This window comes from Stylophora pistillata, chromosome 11, assembly GCF_964205215.1.
Source record: "Stylophora pistillata chromosome 11, jaStyPist1.2, whole genome shotgun sequence".
Lineage (NCBI taxonomy): Eukaryota > Metazoa > Cnidaria > Anthozoa > Scleractinia > Pocilloporidae > Stylophora > Stylophora pistillata.
In genome coordinates this window covers 10601550-10620593 of record NC_142529.1, presented here as the reverse complement: position 1 = coordinate 10620593, position 19044 = coordinate 10601550, and the positions used below count along the sequence as shown (strand labels likewise).

Sequence of the window (19044 nt, the reverse complement as noted above, 5' to 3'; positions counted from 1 at the left end):
TCTTCTATCTAACTTTTTTCTAGCTATATATTTAATCACTACCCGTTTAACATTGTATGTCTCTTATATCCTAACTAACTAATTCAGTTCTCACCTTAACTCTTGTGAAAATGTGATTATTCCCGCAAGTGTGTAACAAGATGGTTCACTCGGTAACACGAGCAGTTTTGATGAAGCTGAATACTATTATAAGCGTGACAAAGTCGGCAGAAACCGAAAATTAGGAACTGCTTCTTTCGACTCATTCGTGAGTCATGAGTTTATTCTGTGGCTATGCCATTTCACTATTTATTTGCCAACTTGGACTCGGACGTCATATTTCAGCCTTTCATTTTCATAAATCTGAAGTATGGCACAACTATGTTAATCTTCATCCTTTTCAATTTAATCTTTTTCGCTAGTGTGGCTGGTCGTTAAGAATCATGTTTTTCCGAAGGCATTTCGAAGCGGCCGATTATCTCCCATCACTTACGAATCGGAAAAGGATCATAAGACCTGCTGCAGTGCAGGGGAAAAAGGCCGATTTAGGGTTTAGAAGTTCCCGAGTCTATCCTCTGTTGTTCCAACCGCGCGGCTTTTCGTTGTGAATAGACTGGTCACAACTTACTTAGGCACCTGGCCTTCAAAACAAGATGGCCCCTATGAAGTAGTCGTCTTGATTCAGATAATTCATAAATTATTGTTCAAGGATTTGATTTTTGTGAAAATCGAGAGGACTCAACACCTAAAATAGGTCAAGAATTGTTGCTCTTAAGGGATATACTGGCTAACTGCCCTGTATTTTGCCTTCAATTTTCGATAATACTATGTCTTATTCTGTTTTTCATGGGATATCTCGCTTACTTGGAAGATCATCGCAACTCGTAGGATCACTTTTATCTAAATCTGTTCGGGCTAAACCACTATCAAATTTTCCTAACTTTAAAGTTATTGACGGCAATGTTGATAGAAATAGTCCAGCGTTTTTGTCAAAGCAAACTCAACAAACTGAGATTCTCAAATCGTTTGAGGAATATACGAACATGGCGTTGCTTGGTGGTGGTGAAAAAGCCATTGAACGGCACACGAAGAGGAACAAAAAGCTGTTAGTTCGAGAGAGACTCAGTAAACTGTTGGATGACGGAACTGACTTGCTAGAGTTCTCCCAATTTGCTGGACTTGATCTTGAGTATGGTAACGTGCCCTGCGCCGGGGTAGTTACAGGGATTGGACAGATTGCAGGACAGTTGTGTGTTATTATTGCCAATGATGCAACAGTGAAAGGTGGAACTATTTATCCTATTGCAGTTAAGAAGCAACTCAGGGCTCAAGAGATAGCAGAAGTGAACAAGCTTCCTTGTATTTTTCTTATAGATTCAGGAGGAGCATTTCTTCCATTACAGGTAATTAACCAAGAACTTGTTTAGTTGATGATCATTTCCTTTATTCTCCTGACTTTGATGTCTGATCCAGGGGTGATTTTGAAAGGAGAAACTAGATGAAACTCACTTGTTGTCTATTCTCTGATAGACAGTGAATACATTGAATGCATGTTATATGATGATGTGCTGTGGTGAACAAAAATAAACAAAAAAAATGAGCCTGTGTTGTTGTTAAGTTTGATCAGTAGATTTACATGCATGCTACAACAATTACATCATTTCCCTTCAATTTCTTTTGTTATAACTACTTGTATCATTGTTGAATATGAAAGCAATCTTCACAGTAGTGATTAATAATTATTTATAATTAATAATTATTATTACCACTACTACTATCATTATAGTTGTTATTAATAGTCTTTTATTTTGTAATTATTATCAATGCTACCTGAGCTAGTTTATTATTGCAGCGGTAATATTGTAATAACAGTTTTAAATAGCTTGTAATCAGTATTTAATTTGTGATTTCACCCACTGTGATATTAGCATTGTTAGTTGTTAGGTTTTCATTAGGTATTAATTGGAATACTTGTAAACTAGCTCTTAAGCTAAGCATATTTCCAAGTTAAATAAAGTTTGTATGTATGTGTATATATATGTGTGTATGTATGTATTATCTTTAAGCCCATGTTTATTAACTCGATAGGTTTTAGGCGAGAAAAAGTTTCCATAGGTTACCTACTGTTCTGACACCACCCAACAAGTTGTTATTCAGCATTCAAAACTTTTCCTAAGATTTATTTTCTGAAAGTCATTATTATTGCTGTTACTATTGTTATTATTATTATTATTATTATTGTTATTATTATTGTTATTATTATTGTTATTATTATTATACCCTAATTTTGATATCATCACAATTGGATTGTTTTGTTCAGTGTCAGCGATTGTAAATGTTAAAACTTGCTGGTCTTTCTACAGGCTGACATATTTCCAGAAACTGGTGGACGGGTGTTTTATAATGAGGCTGTGATGTCAATGAATGCTGTTCCAACTGTAAGTTATTATCATTATTATTAAATTATTGTGATTATATTTTAGGATTAGTAATTTTATCTCTTGAACAATAGGGTTAGTAATTTTATCTCTTGAACAATAAAGACGCATTGTTATTTTAGCATCGACAATAATAATATTGATGATGATGAAAAGGATTAGATTGTAAATAGGATTTTAATTGAAATCAGAACTACTATTAGGTCGTTTTTACTTTTAACTTGTAAATAGTTATTTGCTTTGAGTGTTAATAAAGTTTGATATTATTATTATTATTATTATTATCATTATTATTACTATCATTGTTATTACATCTCATGATTTTCATAAACAGGTGCCTCAATCCTTAAACTCCCAAGATCTGATTGTAAATTCTCCCCTCTATCTGCCGCACATTTTCTTGTTAATTAGTTATAAGAATTTGGTGATAAATCAAGAAAACAACTTTTACCTGATAAGTTTGATTATTACCTGTTTGCCTGATAATGTAGGGATATTACAAGGAGATGTTACATGTTAGCAAACTATGGTACAGTAATCTCTTGTTGTGTAGACTAATAAAATCCAGATCAGACCAGTACCTTGCTCACTGTGACATGTATTTTACAGATTTGTGTGGTGTGTGGATCGTGTACTGCCGGTGCTGCATATGTACCCACAATGGCTGATGAAGCTGTTATTGTAGATAAAATTGGTACAATCTTCCTAGGTGGCCCTCCTTTGGTTAAGGTAGGATATCATAAATGAGTTTTTGGGCATATAAACTGGTAAGATGTTTGCTGACATTCTTGATTTGATCTTATTCTGAATCAAAGACTTGTCTTGTTCTAGGCTGCCACCGGGGAAGTTGTCAGTGCAGAGGAACTAGGCGGAGCTTTGATGCACTCCAGGTTTGTATAATTGAGAAATAGATTCCTTGTTCCTTAGTACCTGTTTAGTAGAACAAAAAAGTTGCACATATGGCACAGCAGTGTTTGTCCATGATGTTTTTACTACATTTTTAGGTCTTCTGCGACCAGTTATTGTACAGGCCCAAAGCCACATAAAATCTATTTGTGTTATATAATAACATAGCAAAGAATTGTTAATTTTGACAAGAATCATGCATCTGTCCACCAAGAGATGATTAGTTGGAGCCAATCAAAATGCTTGTAGAAATTCAGTGTAACCTCTTGTATGAATTTGAGTTGAATCAGTATTCATATATTCAGGGTTTTCATTACATCTGGGACCCAAGTATTAGTTTTCATTAACCATCACTTGAGATTTAAAGGAGATTGCTTCAAGATTCATCTGTTGTTGTTTATTTGTTTGTTTGTTCTTCTTTGTTGCATAGAAACGCTTTCTCTGAAGAACCTTTTTCTAACCAGTAAATGGTTGTTATAGACAGCTTTGTTATTTCTTAGTCATATTCTGATGCTTTTTGATTGTGGAGGGAAAGTTTAGGCTTGAGATCAATATCTTGGTTGCTAAGAGAAAGGGGGGGGGTCGTTCTGATCCTGTTTCACGCACGAATTTAGGAAAATGCATGTGCCTTGTATATGAAAGAGAAAACTTCAAATCTCTCTTCTTGTGTACAAGGTTTCAGTGAAACTTGAAGTCTTCCTGAAATCAAAGGACAAATCACAGGTTAAGTATATTTCGGGAGGCGTCAGGCTTCGCGCTGGTTCATAAATTCACGAATCACGCTTGCTTTTTTGTAAAATTAACGCGTCACATATGGTCTTAATCACGCATCACGTATAAACACTTTGCCACTCTCTGATATACTTTTACTTTAAGAGTATTACAGTAAAGAAGTAAACATTTTATTTTTACTCTTTTGTTTTTTTTTTTTTGTTTTCGTTTTCTTTTTTTTGTTACTTATTACAACGTGGAACGTGTATTAAACATGGATTTACGCGTTTTCCCCTGGCTCCCCTTCTGGGTTGGGTTCTGTTCCCAAAGTTGTTCTATTGCTATTGATGTTGAGGGCTTTTTTTAATCTGTTAGTCTGTTAAATCAGAGAATAGCCTGCAATGCAGGCGTCTTAGTGAGTTAACGCTGAGAAGCTCGTCATCGTTCATTCGACCGGTCGTATTTGACTTGGAATTACAGTCGAAGGTGGGGATAGGGGCGGGGATAGGCGAAAGGAAGCGTAATATCTATCACCATACCCTCTCCGCTCTCCTTCTTTTTGACCGTCGCTCACCCCCTAGTACAAATTTCTTTCTCTTCCCAGCCTTCCGCTGCTGTAAAAATGAAAGATTCCCTAAGGTAATACTGAGCCCGCCAAAATTACACCACCTGCTCTGCGGGCTAAGCAAGGGAGCTATTTGAGACTCATGAACGGCGCATGCATTATTTTCAGTGTCAGTGGATGTACAGATCATTTTGAAGCTGATGAAGACAGTGCTATGGAAACAACAAGAAGTATTGTTGCAACACTAAATAGAGAGCAGTGGGTTACTTCACCAGGTGCGGTCATTTTACACAATAATATATAGCTGTAGTACATGCAATCAGTCAGTTGGGATATTGGTCAGCTGATCAGTGAGTCGGTCAGTCGGTCGGTCGGTCAGTCGGTCAGTCGGTCAGTCGGTCAGTCCAGCGAACATTCCAATCTGTCAGTCAAATCATTCAACCATTCCCCTCAGTCAGCGTTTCAGCAAATCAGCCCGGCAATTACTTAGTCAGTTAGGCCGTCATTCAGGCTGTCAGATAGCAGACAGGTAAACTAGTGAATTGTGGAGGCGCGGTGGCCTCGTGGTTAGTGCGCTCGACTCCGGATCGAGTGGTCCGGGTTCGAGCCCCGGCCGGAACATTGTGTTGTGTTCTTAGGAAAGACACTTTACTCTCACAGTGCCTCTCTTCACCCAGGTGTATAAATGGGTACCGGCAATTTAATGCTGGGGGTAACCCTGCGATGGACTAGCATTCCATCCAGGGGGAAGTAGAAATACTCCTAGTCGCTTCATGCTACAGAAACTGGAGTTAAGCACCTGTCTAATGGGCCACTAGGCTCGTAAATAGACTTTTAAGCCAGTGAATTAGCTAGTCACTCAGTCGGGGAGTAACTCAGTCAACTAGCCATCCAGTATATTTAGTCGGCCAGTTGTTTTCTTAATCTTATTGGCGGTTAGTCAGTTAGCTTATTGGTCGATTAATGCATTTCTCTGGTCAGGCAACCATGTATTTGTCTCTTTGGTTGGTCTATCAGTTACTAAACTTCTCCATTTGACTGTCTTTCATTCAGGAAATTTAGAGAAAGTAACGTTAGATCTGTATCCTTAGCAAGCTCGTTTTCCCGCTGGTTTTCTCGTTTTTTTTTTTTTTTTTAGATGTACAAGCTCCTTTGTTTGACTGTGATGATCTTTTAACACTTGCATTATATGACAGTACACAATTTCCTATCTATGAGGTAAGAATCAATGTACAGAATATCAAAGCGTGGTTTTTAACATCTCAATTGCAGACAGAAAACAAAGTAACAAACGTTTCTCTGTAATTTTGTGGCCAGATATTGGCAAGACTTGTTGATGGAAGCCAGTTCCAGGAGTTTAAAACCAGATTTGGACCAGAAATAATCACAGGATTTGCTCGCGTTCATGGGTGAGGTTCATGTTGTAAAATCTTCATTAAGATGTGTCTTGTTGAAGCGCGTTTAAGTCAAACTTACTTTTCTAGGCTGAGTGTTAATTGAGTCTATAAAAATATCGTACCTTTCGAAACGATTGTATTGATATTATGAATAAAGGCTGATAGTTTCTAAAGAAACTGTTTGGGGCTGCGTCGGTGGGGGTAACGAAATAATTTGGATATATCAACAAAGTTGAAATGGTGAATTGGCCGCCGTAACGATTACAAAAGCGGACGTTTCAAGCGTTAGCCCTTCGTCGGAGCGAATAGAGGAATTGTGGGTTGTGTGTTCTTTTTCTGCCTTTAAAAGCACACACAACCCACAATTCCACTATTCGCTCCGACGAAGGGCTAACGCTCGAAACGTCAGCTTTTGTAATCGTTACGGTGGCCAATTTACCATTTCAACTGTATTGATATTATGTTTAAATGAATTAAGGGGGGCTACCTTAAAAAAAAAAAAACTTTCAAACCTGGTTTTCAATCCCCTCCTTAGGTACTTGGTCGGAATTGTCGCTAACAACGGGGAACTAACATCTCAAGCGTCCTTGAAGGTAAATTTATATGATGTTTTTACAAAATACAGCTTTGGAAATCAGTACACCAGCTAAAACTAGTCTCTTGAGTTATCTTGATGAGCCCACAGCCTGGTCATTGTTTCCTGTTCGGTTGGACCAGCGAACATTTTTGTCAATAAAAGCTATCTTCCAAAACTTTAGATCACAACTTTATATGTAAGTGTTTGGGAGTTGAAATCAAAACGAGGAGCTGTAGTGTGTGCCCATCAGCATCCCATAAACGCATTAATTTTTTTCAGGGGAAAAGAAGGCAGATAAAAAGGAAAAAGTTAGCTGGGGATTGTTGTTTTGATGATGGCTATGTCTTTTGTTTTACAGTGGTATATAATTGATTGTCTGAAGTAACCAAAGATTACTTTTGCTTTATGTCTTTCCGACGTCCATAAATATTCGCACAATCCTCTTTACCAATAAAATGTAAATTAAAAACCAATCGTAGCCTGCAACCCGGCAGGACGCGCATTTTTTCCACCCGCGGAAAGATTTGAGATGAGTCGGAGAGAGGTTTGCCGGGGGTCTGGTACTAATGAATTGTTAGTACCAGACTCCTTGCAGACCTCCTTGCGTTGCGCAAGGCCTCTTACTTTCCCACAGGCAAAGAAAGGCTCGTGCTAAAGCGTTCAGTTAAAATGAAAGCCTGCTCGCAGGCTCAGTTGCCTGCTTGGTTGCCAAGCCTTTGAACAGGAGTGAGGCTAATGGTGACCTTGCTATGATACAAACGTCGCCGTCGCTGCTTTTTAGATTTAAATTACTTTGTTATCGTACTAACTAGATACTGGTCTCCATCGCAACAAGGTCACCTTCGGCCTCACTCCAAATCAAAGGCTTGGCAACTAAGCACACAATTGTAAGATGGCCTATTGCGAGTTATTCACGCGCGTGTAGTTGCGCTGAACGTCATTGGCTACTGACAGTAATTTTCTTTTTTCTTTTTCCTTATGGACTCTTTTGTGATTTTTTTAGTTCAGGAGTTCATTAGCTCCGGTTGCGTTTTGATTTAACGTTAATTAAATGAAAAGTGTTCTTTGATCAATGATCTCCTGCTGACTTATAGATATTTGTGTTATTTTTTTCAGGGCGCGCATTTTGTGGAGTTGTGTTGTCAGCGGAACATTCCTCTCTTGTTCCTTCAAAACATTGTTCCCCAAACTCCCGCCACTTCGTCCGCAGAGAACAGCGCCTGTTTGATCAAAGATCAAGCAAAGATGATGTCAGCAGTAGCCTGTGCTCAGGTATGATGTGTGGTGTAAGAAAATAAAACTGCCCAGTGCATGGGACTTTTATGGAAAGTGGTGGATTGAGAGACTTTCACGCCGCCAATGCTAGTCAAAAAAATGTTTATCTGATTGGTGTTTTCTGAGTGAAAAAGCGTAAATGAGCTCGATTTCAATATCATGAGAGGACATAAAATCACTTCATAATCCGGTGTGCAGGTGGTTTATACCAGCCCCGACAAACAGTCATGCGAACAGCTGTAACTTTTATACGCGATACTTTCCATGATGATAAAAATGATCCCTTGCCGATTCGTGCTTTGCGTTTAGAAGTGATTTGGTTTTAGATATACTGCATTCCCTCGGAACGACTCGGAAACTTGAATATGCTTCCGGATTAACTTTTTTTTTTTTTTTTTACCTTCTCGCGAGACGAGAGTGGCTTCGCTCGAGGCGAGACTTTCCTCCCTAGGCTTGCGTCCTTTGAGCGTTAGCGCTTCGTCGGAGCGACGAAGGGCTAACGCTCGAAACGTCAGCTTTGATAATCGTAATCGGTGGCCAATTTACCATTTCAACTTTGTTGATATATTCAAATTATTTCGTTACCCCCACTGACGCAGCCCCAAACAGTTTCTTTAGAAACTATCAGCCTTTATTCATGTGTACAATATTAGACTCATCTTTCAATATTAGGCTCATCTTTCAAACCGGCAGTCTAAATCCCACAGGTATCAACGAACGCTTTTCATTCCACAAATTTATTCGTGTTTTTCTCGTTGCCATGTTCCCACCAATTACGTAGCTCCTTTTTCTGCCTTTAAAAGCACACACAACTCACAATTCCCCTATTCGCTCCAACGAAGGGCTAACGCTCGAAACGTCAGCTTTTATAATCGTTACGGTGGCGAATTTACCATTTCAACCTTGTTGATATATTCAAATTATTTCGTTACCCCCACCGACGCAGCCCCAAACAGTTTCTTTAGAAACTATCAGCCTTTATTCAATATTGGACTGTCAATAAAGTTTATTAATACTAGCTACTGCCTTTTCTTGTTCTGGGAATGATTTTTGTCATAATGAATTCCTCATTTCGATCGCTAATGGGAAGAAACTTCCAGTGAGCCTTGGGTAGAAATAACATTAAATATTCACTAAGGTTTGGATTTTTTTTTACACATTGTAAAATCTTGACTTGGATTATTTTTAATCAGGTTCCAAAGATTACAGTTATCATGAAGGGCAGTTACGGACCAAGCAGTTATGCAATGGTAGGCTTACTGATTGCCTCTGACTTGATACTCTTACCCCGTTAATAATGTACACACGGAACTCTTGACGAGCAAGTTGATGAAAATTGATCATTGACTGACAGCTTTGTTTGATTTTTCGAATTAATAACGGTATCTATTTTCAAGTTCTTTTGTGTTGTGTTTGGCTAAGTTCTAGGTTACTAGTTTTCGCATTTTAAGTTGGCTAAGTCCAAGAATGGGCCATTTTGCAGTTGTTTACTTAGTTGCCAAGCCTTTGATTTGGAGTGAGGCTGAAGGTGACTTTGTTGTGATAGAGACCAGTATCTAGTTAGCATGATAACAAAGTAATTTACTTTTGAAAAACAGCAAGGTTTGTATCATAACAAAGTCACCCTTAGCTTCAATCCTGTTCAAAGGCTTAGTAATCAGGCATGCAACTGTGAAATGGACTATTTGAAAATACGAAACAAAATGTGCTATGCAATTGTCAAAGATTTTCGGATCACATCTTCGATGTTATTTCCTTTTTATATAAACTGGTGGTATTCATTCCACATTTTTTTTTTCAGTGTGGTCGTTCTTTTGATCCGCATTTCTTATATACATGGCCCACTGCTCGAGTTGCGATGGATACAGTCGAGGACATGGTTTCCATGTGTTGTGCTGAGGTAAACTTGTTTGTTTTCTTTTCTTTTCTTTTTTTTTTTAGACCACTTATTGGTTTTAATGCGTAAGTTACAAACTTTATACTCCTTGGTCTGTCTTTCCTTTTTGAAACACGTAGGTAAGAGTAACAAATTTTCGCCGGAAGTTCAGGGACCAACCATCTGACAAGTTATTGAGGGAGGGGTGGGTTGAACACTTTAATTTTACATGATGAAAAATTAAGAATAACAGTTCATATCAAGCAAGTAACTCAGAAAAAAATCATTTCTAACAACTTTCCGCGATGGAGAAAGATTTTTCTGTAATAATTTCCGTACAAGGAAAATACTCTCATGCAATTTTACAACTTCCCACTTCCTCCTCCCCTTCCCCCCCCCCCCCGCCCACTGCCCCCCTACTAAATTGAAATAATTTTTAATATTTACTTTTGTTCAGCAACTTCATCCCCATGGCGCTTTTGCTCCAACTTTGGATGGGATGGAAAGGAGAGAGAGAGAGAGAGAGAGTGGGCGGGGGCGAGGGGGGAGGGGACTGAGAGACCTAGAAACGAGGTTGTAGAACCATGGTAACAGCAAAAGGCAAAGATTACATCCCATCTCGAACATGTTTTTTAATCTTTAAATAACCAAGCATTAAAAGCAAATATCAAGAAATAATATTTTGGCAGTTATTCATAATGGACTGAAAGGCAACGGGTAAATTCTGTGTCGATAACATGGCCCCTAATCTCTAGTTCTTGTAATTTTCGTTGCTTCCCTCTCTTCATCTTACCTTTAAACGTGATTTTTTTTTTTCTCTTCCTGTAGCATGATACAGACGACGACAGTTTGGACGAAGAGAAACTCGTGGCATTGAAGGAGAAGCTCAGCAAGAAGTAAGAACAGTAATTTGGCTTTTCAACCATGACACTTGGAAGCTCAAAAACTCTCAACGAAAGCAAAGATACGCACCACTAAGGCACGCTAGAGTTTCAAGTGAAGGTGGCGTAAATTTCATACCCTTGAGATCGCTGGACCCAAAAAGCTGATGACGAGTCGCTGCAACTTCTCTTATCGCTGCCCGATCGCACAAATTGAAACCAATGGGAATTTGAGTCACTTGCGGGGACCAAATTCTGTCGCAGAGACAGATTTTTGCTAGATAAGAGTCCTTTTCACACGGAGCGAAGAGTTTCCGACAGGACTTTATTTAAACTTGTAAAGGGAACGGGAGTCTTGGACTGATAGTACAGCGGTAATCCGCATAACGACTTAAGATGGCGGATGACAACACGGAAAAAGGGCCTGGGCACCAGGCTTTAGCAAGCACCCTCCGAACTCAGTCGTTAGAGCAATCAGCAAGAAGGATTTTGTTACATTTTTCCTATCAGTTCTTTATCGTTTAGGATGGAGGACATTTGTCTTACGTGAAGGTAAAAATAAACAGGCTTCACTGCATGCTCTGAAACAACGTGAACTAAGCATGCGCAAAGCAATCTCGCGGAAAGACCTCATCGAGCTCAACTTCTACACTTGTTTCTTTGAATTAGGTTTGAGAAGGAATCACAAGGTTTCTACGGAAGTGCTCGTCTGTGGGATGATGGTGTTATTCTACCTCAAGACACAAGGAAGGTAGGTAACACTTCACAAATCCCCTTGTATTCAGTCTCTTGCTACCTCCTCGACTCACGTTTTGTAATTTTTCCCTAGGTCCTGGGTCAGAGTTTACGCGCGGCGCTCTCCTCATTCCCTCGCGGACAACGCAGCAATTTTGGCGTCTTTAGAATGTGATACTAAATTCAGTAATTCTCACATCTAGCTATCCATGATCGTTCGCAATCTGACACCTCACGCATACTAGAGCTGCAGGTAATTAAAGACGGGGAAACCATCATACTTTGTGCTGTATTTTATTCAAGTAAATTCTGTCACAAATATGGACATAAGATGCTTCACCAAACAAAATGGCTAACAACAACTTGAAAGGGTGTATATTACGAGGTTGGCTAATTTACCGGGTGCATTGTAAGATAGTGCATAGAAATATAAACCTTTGCATAATTTCTTTGAGGAGCTACGCTACAGTACGTTTTATTTTTAAGCATGAAATATTTGGTAACAAGAAAGGCCAAACACCCAAGAGATACATGTAAACAAAGAACGAAGGAGGGTGGTGGTGGATATAAAAGAATGACATGGATTGTAAATGATTACAAAATAGTAGTTCAATAAGACAGAAAAACACTAAAGAGACAAGAATAACCCAATAGAAATGTTCCCAGGCTCTCTCTTCCCTTTTCTTGCCTTGTCTCTCTTCTCAACGACAAAAAGGCAAAGGTGAGAGGGCTTGGAAACGATTTAAAGAGAGTTTTGAAGAAATGTTACACACCAGGGATGTAGGGAGTCCGCCTAACTCACGACGGAAAAAAGGAACTAAGTAAACTGTCATGTTCAGTTCATAGGAGCCGTAACAATAGGGCAATATAGCCTGAAAAAAAAACCTCTACCACGTGTAACATGAACCTTTTTCACGCTGTTATTCCTTTTACAGTGCGATTTGCATCGATTACAAATTTGCAGTACTGAATATTTGAATCATGTGCTCCCTTGCCTCGACCCCTTGAAATTCAATTCTTCTGATTTGATCCTAAATTATGTCAAGTCTACACGTGAAGTCCTAAAGTGCCAGGGCTCGTCACTAACGGTAGCCCACTAGCCAGACCACTAGCCAGACTAGTAGAAATTCAGTTTTGGTTACTAAACAAACTGAAATTGTCGTAACATCTAACATGTCACTAGCCACTTGGCTAGTAAGTCGAAAAGTTGTCGAGCCCTGGATTGCTTAAGTGTATTTACCATTATGCAGTCATACTACAAAGTAACTCTCTACAGCATGGGGAACTTGGGCAAAGACAACTACGAGACGCGAAACGCAACCTTTTACAAAGTCCCAAAGAAAGGAAAACTCTGCTCTCGCGGTTGCCACACGCGTCTCCAAAACGCCTTTGCTTTTGCTCCCAAACATGACAAGAGGTGCGATTCACTCCAATATCATACGTCTTAAGTTGTTCGTTGAAGCTAATTTACTTGTTTGACAAGGTTTGCACACTAAAGACTACACAATATACGCAAAGGTTAATGTGGACACTATTTTTAAATAAAGTGTTTAAAAACCAACTATTTGTTTGTAAATATCCATTTAAATATGGTACCAAAACCTTACCAAGCTATGTACAAAATTATCGGCAATTCTTTGAATAGTTTACTAGCCACAACCCAATAACCGTGGGTGTATCTTTCACACAATATCTTTTCCCTCAGGACTGTCCTTCAACCCCAGGTCCCACTAATAAGAATTTCTCAGACTATATAACCACAGCTGAGTGCTATATGCGATTGAGTGAATACCAGAAATCAAATATATGTCTCAAATAAGTCCTTTTATAAAAAAAAGATAAAAAAGGGCAGAAAAATGAAAGTAAAAAATTTAAACACGCTACTTAATTTTAGTTCCGGCTAAGCCTTGTCTAAATCTGTAGCGACACTGGATTTGAATGCTTGATTATCTTTGGAACCATTGGCCAAGTTCGACACATCAACACCTAACATACACAAGAAAGACAACGTTAGATAAAAGTAAAGTGAAATTAAGGGGGGGGGGGGGGGACGAGAGGGGCACAGTAAGGGCAACCACAAACCCAGTTCATCCTTTCAACGCACGGGTACCTTTTCATACCCTTATATCAGTATATACATTTTCGATACTGTTCTCTGTATATTTCCTAAGATGCTGACAAGGAGAATATGTTAAACAAGCGAGAGCTTTTTTAGTTGGCGATCATTTCCTATATTCTCACGACCTTGATATTGGATTCGGGGCTGACACTGCAAGGGGAAATTACAAGCGGGCACTCTCGGGAGTTAACAAAGGTTTTTTCGGAGTGTACCTGAGTAAAGGAAACTATCACGAAAGGATGACAAGTCTAGCGAGGAAGGGAGGGGGGAGGGATAAGAAGGGGAGGGGGGGGAGGAGGTTGGTGAAATTGAGTTCCCGCAAAAAAGCAATATCCCGTCGGGTGAAATTGAGAACACTCCAAATTACTTTACACTGGAGAGATTTTTATGATATCTGACGGTAAAATAAAATAGGGGTCGTTCTTTATAAAATTGCTGTTGAAAAGCTAGTGGAAGGAAAAAACTTGCAGAGATAGTTGTTAAAACCATCACCTTCATAGTCCGGAGGTGGGACGTTATATCCGCCATTTTTAGCACTCTTCCGTGGGGTGTTCTTGCCATTAGCCACGGCCAGTTCATAACTGACGTTATCCCCCGGTAGCCCCGCGGGGTAGACCGGTGACCGGCTCCGAGTTCCCTTGCTATCATGATGCGACTGCGCAGATTGGTACGGAGCTGGTCCGATGGCGCTGAGCAGCACGGGAAGATAGCACAAGCCGTGAAACAAACCATACAAGACTACACAGAAGAACACCTAATAGAAACCAAAAAAACAAACATTGAACCCTGTACATGTATGGACTGAAAACAATTCCAATAATGGGTACCAAGAGCACTTTTCGAAGGAGGGTCTTAGGGACAAAGTAATCAAATATTCAATCAGAGAAAGGGAAATATCGCAGGAGCCGATGAGAACTCAAGATAAAAGCAAGAAAACGGACTAAAGCTGAGTGCGGGTGAAGGCGTACAACAAGTCGTCATTGGTTTGATCTCTTCGTCTGATTGGTTTAGAAAGTAACGACACATCAATCACAGAGGTAAATCAAGTAATACCAGAGCAGGCTCAGATTACTTTGCCAGTCAAAGGAACATAACTCTACATACGATATGAACGCTTAACACATCGACTGAGATGAGTCGATGGCACAGCGATGATCAGAGGAGGTGGTGGGGGTTCCCTCAAAACCTCTCATTCTCTATTAATTAGCCATTGTGAGTGTCACAAAGTCTAAGACTCAATTTTCTCTTAACACTCATTCATACACTCGCATGCAATGCAACAGGCTTTTACGACAAGTTTTCGAGAAAAAAAAAATTAATCACGCACATTACAGTGATTATTCCCATTGCATCTTACATTTCCTAACCTTTATCACGATAAACCTTGATTGTAATTACTTACCTTGAAGAATGTCTTAAACACGTACGAATTGGAAAACGCCAAAAGAAAAACAGCTAAAAATGTACTAAAACCTCCATTCCATACTGCTGGACCAATGTCTCTCAAGGTAGCGCGGGCTCGTTCTAACAAGCAAACAAACCAAAGTGTGAAAAAAAAAAACTCTCAACTAGAATAAGCTTATAGTATTTGGAACCCTAAAGACTGAAAAAAAAAAAAAAAAAAAAGAAAACTTTGGCAGGGTTTTTACCGAAAATTAATCGTTCGAGGTGTATTTGTAGTTTATCACCCTAGCTCTGATTTCCTCTGGCATGCGTAGAATGAAAACATGCGAGAAATGTGTCAATCATAACGGAACCAATAAGGAGCAAGGATGGCTTAAGATGGAGAAGATTAACAAGGATTGAAAATGACTACAAAATTTTAGTTTGGTATGACAGAAAAACACAGAAGAGACAATGATAAACCACGAAGGAGTGAGGGTGGCTTAGGTAGAAAAGATTTACTCGGATTTAAAATGACAAATTTGAGAACTTACCAGTTCGCGAGCCTGGTATTATCATGAAAGTGTGTCCAACGTGAGAAGCGTAATCCACAGACAGCCCAACCGCGAGCACCAGGCAGATGGTGCTCACGGTATCGATTGTCAGGCCCCAGAAATGCATCGTGCCTGTAATGTTCACCTGAGGGCCAATAATGAACAGCTATGAGTTCATTTGAACAATGAAACAAAAACAGATGTAAGTGGGGAAAGGGGGGTAGGGGGTATTCTTGGTGGGAGCCAGAACATATAAATTCCATATCTCTTTCACCCTCGCTCTCGCGGGCAGGATGAACAAAGGGACTCGGGAACTACGAGGGTAACCATTTCCCTCCATCAAATTCACGCGTGCGCAAAAGAATACCGAGTGATACGTACCAAAGTGAAGCCGACACAAGTGAAAACAAGGAGACAAGTCCCCAAGTTTGCGAGGACAAGCAGAGTAACTAAAAAGACTGTCATGAGGGCCAGACCCATATTACGGAACAGTTCCTCGGAGATCACCTGTAACGACAGAGTGAAAATAAGCTGACTGAATTTACGAGCATAAAGTGACGAGATGGGCTGCACAAAAACCTCTCCTTAATGTAGCATGCATCAAATATACTATGAAAATCTTCTGTTACTATTCTTTCTCGTATTTTCAATGAGCTTGTTGGCTCAGGGTAGAAGCTTACGAACGACAATTATGTCTGAAGTTTAAGCAAGGTTACGAGCTATAAACCACAACGCAATTAACTGAGGCCAGCCTCTTACCTTATTTGTCTCCCATCCTAGATAAACGAACGAATATGGGAAGGCCAGCTCCTCGGGGAACACTTCTTCGACTTTTTTACGCAAGTCTTCCATAGCTTTGACTTCTGTTTGAGTGGAGTCCATGTCTTTGTGTGTCAATCCCATTCGCGTAGCCTGTCAGAGAGGGGTTACTAATTGATAATCCAAACTATCACATATGACTCGCATGTCGATTGAATGTTCTGTTTTGAATGGTTTTTCTCCCCCTTCCCCTCCCCCTTGCTTTGTCACTCGTCCCAGATCTTCCACCCGTCCTCTATGGCGACCGAATAGTCGCCGCACTGAATCTCGCGCTTAAAAACGCAGACTACCACCCGCAAATAGGGCAACAGGATGTCCATGCGAGCAAAACCCATGGCACAGGATTGTTGATATCAAGATACGTCTTGAGATCTACGATAACGGGAGTGATCTACAAATACTTTGAGATATGACTATGAGAATAAAGGGGACTTCGTTTCCGAAAGAAGCTTTCAGAGGAGAAACATTTCTTACTGTAATTTCAAAACCTATGGCACAGGATTGTGGATATCAACATACATCCTCTGATCTACGATAACGGCAGTGATCTACCAATAATTTGAGAGAGAGAACTTTAAGAATGAAGGAGGGGACTTCGTCTTCTACGTTAGCTTAAAAAGGAACCTTACAGTAATTTCAAAGAGTGGGCCCGTTCCATTTTTCATTCGCACATCATTACGATAACTGATTCCAGGTCCCTGTAGGAATTCATTCAGCCATTCGTAGAAGTGTGTTTTGCTATTTATTTTCCCTACAATGGATAAAAACTTATTTCAAACAATGCTGCTAATAATGTATTCACGGATATGTTAAGTCAAAATATTGTTCTAAAATGCCATTTAATTTACCACTTTCAAAAATGGCTGCCGAATTAATATTCTTTTGTTTTAATTTAAATTAGCCTTTCTGGCCTCGCCTGAGATGATGTATTCTTTTGAATTTTGTACTGGAAAACGAGGCCAGAAAGGCTAATTTAAATTTAAACAAAAGAATATTAATCCGGCAGCCATTTATGAAAGTGGTCAATTCGTTTAATCAAGTTGAGTGAGTTTTATCAAAAGTGCAAGCAGTACAGGTAATGCTTAGCAGTTTGATACAGCACGTGTGTTTTAATGCGTGTTTTGAGTACATGCTGTTAGCTTTATACACCAAATGTAAATATGGCGTCCAATTTCAATTGCCCTTGTTCTGGACTCATTAGCCTCTCACGCATGTGATACTCCTTTTGAGTTTCCACGTGAGGACGAGGCTAGTGAGTCCAGGACAATAGCAATTCAAATTGGACACCATAATTGCATTCGGCGTATGAAAAGAGTAATTTTCTAGTGGCGCTGTAAGTTGAGTGACTTTCTCTTGATTGTCGAAAAACCAAAGAAAAGACGAAGGCCAATCGGAAGGAACGGAAAAATCACAGAGAACCAACTAACCTAAAGTAAGTCGACCGACAGCCACCCGAAAGTCGGTCGATCATCGACCGATACTCGACCGATAGAGTCGGACTGTGTGTTGAGTGTCGGTCGATTGTAGGACAATCAGAAGGAACGGAAAATTCACAGAGAACCAACCAACTGTTGTGTCTTAATGCAGAAAAGTGACGCCAATCCTTGGTTAAAACGGCCGACCGAACTTTAATGATCACTACCTAACTACAGTTACACAATATACCACACACTCAATATGCATGCAACTTAGCTATATATGTTTACTTTCTGGGACCTCTCACGTCCTGCATCTTACACCTAGTGATGGTTCCTATTATTTAAACCCTGATTCATTAACACTATAACATTAATTAAACCCTAGTTCATTAACACCAACCTGATGCAAGTCGACCGATAGCCACCCGACAGTAGGCCGATCGTCGACCGATAATCAACCGATAATGAGCCAACTATAGGCGATCTATGGGTCGAGTGTCCATCGACCCTACGCCGATATATCGATTAAGACTACCATGGAATACATGATCCAATTTTTCTACAACTCACATTTAGAGCTGGACTGATCGAAATTTTGCCCGGGTTTTTCTTTCTTGGCCCAGTTAATATAGTCCTCATACCAACTGTTCACTGAGCTGGCCACCACATACTCGTCACTGACTGCCACATCATAAAGGCCGTGTAGTTTGGCTTGATTATCAAAATAATCAAACTTTCCTGCAGACCAAAAACGAAGGACACCAAACATTTTCGTCGATGAAACACGTTGAATGTTGAATGTTTAACTATCTGCTACTCTACAATTTATGATACAGTATTGTGCAAAAGTGATGCCAACGAAATGCGAAACGCCAAGTTTCCTCGAAAGTTCTGGCGAAAGTTCGTGCCAAGATACGCTTTATTTCTCTAGACGAAAGAGCACTATTTATTCGAATTTGTGTAACCTAACGATTCTACGAGTGTTTGTTTTAAAAAATGTTATAAGTTGGAAAAGTATCAAATATCTTGCCAATAAATACTGTCTAACCAAACTTCGTTCCAAATTGTTGTATTTTTTGTTAAACCTCTCTGTTGATCTAAATAATTTCTCCTTGATAATTGGAAGTCTGGGTTCTTTCTCTTTGGCTACTTGAAGGTGAAAAAAACTTTCAAGCTTGCCAATAAGCTCGCTCGAGAAGCAATCTATTATGTCTAAATAAGACCACAGAAGATAATTGGATATATCCCATAATTTTTCTTTGAAAAGTGCAGTAATGCTTCCGTGTACATGTACTGCCGCGCATTAAACAGGCTTAACGCGCGTGTAATTCCCACGCAGAACACACGCCAAACACGCAAACTGCAAGGTCGCTACACGCACCTACGAATAATAAAAAATGAACTGGAAAAG

General features: G+C 39.6%; 2 protein-coding genes across 3 annotated transcripts in view; one reads left to right on the top strand and one right to left on the bottom strand.

Annotated features, from left to right (window-relative positions):
• The first annotated feature begins 608 nt into the window (after positions 1–608).
• On the top strand, positions 609–12901 carry LOC111341523 (methylcrotonoyl-CoA carboxylase beta chain, mitochondrial). 2 transcript variants are annotated; one of them, XM_088738985.1, is made up of 14 exons: positions 610–1382; positions 2343–2417; positions 3027–3146; positions 3249–3307; positions 4768–4874; positions 5738–5817; positions 5917–6008; positions 6532–6589; positions 7690–7845; positions 9042–9098; positions 9650–9748; positions 10553–10620; positions 11275–11356; positions 11435–12901. In XM_088738985.1, exons 1-14 carry the CDS (start codon positions 807–809, stop codon positions 11513–11515), a joined length of 1710 nt encoding a protein of 569 aa, XP_088595111.1. In that variant the 5' UTR covers positions 610–806; the 3' UTR covers positions 11516–12901. The 2 variants fall into 2 exon arrangements, with proteins under 2 accessions (XP_088595112.1, XP_088595111.1); XM_088738986.1 differs by lacking the exons at positions 10553–10620; positions 11275–11356; positions 11435–12901 and adding an exon at positions 9865–9972 and having other exon boundaries at positions 609–1382.
• Positions 11619–19044, bottom strand: part of LOC111341522 (patched domain-containing protein 3) — a 21247-nt gene continuing 13821 nt past the window's right edge. The window contains exons 16-23 of the mRNA XM_022948509.2: positions 18204–18371; positions 16845–16966; positions 16156–16308; positions 15778–15903; positions 15397–15541; positions 14862–14983; positions 13952–14213; positions 11619–13326 (exon numbers count right to left, since the gene is read on the bottom strand). Coding sequence (XP_022804244.2) covers positions 13241–13326; positions 13952–14213; positions 14862–14983; positions 15397–15541; positions 15778–15903; positions 16156–16308; positions 16845–16966; positions 18204–18371 — 1184 coding nt within the window. The 3' untranslated portion in view covers positions 11619–13240. The remainder of the gene's footprint in view (positions 13327–13951; positions 14214–14861; positions 14984–15396; positions 15542–15777; positions 15904–16155; positions 16309–16844; positions 16967–18203; positions 18372–19044) is intronic.

Bases quoted from the DNA above. Each gene is read 5' to 3' on its own strand.
- LOC111341523 (XM_088738985.1), top strand. From the start codon at position 807: ATGTCTTATTCTGTTTTTCATGGGATATCTCGCTTACTTGGAAGATCA. The intron at 3,147-3,248 runs GTAGGATATCAT...GTCTTGTTCTAG, and splicing joins GTGGCCCTCCTTTGGTTAAG to GCTGCCACCGGGGAAGTTGT. The intron at 11,357-11,434 runs GTAGGTAACACT...ATTTTTCCCTAG, and splicing joins TACCTCAAGACACAAGGAAG to GTCCTGGGTCAGAGTTTACG.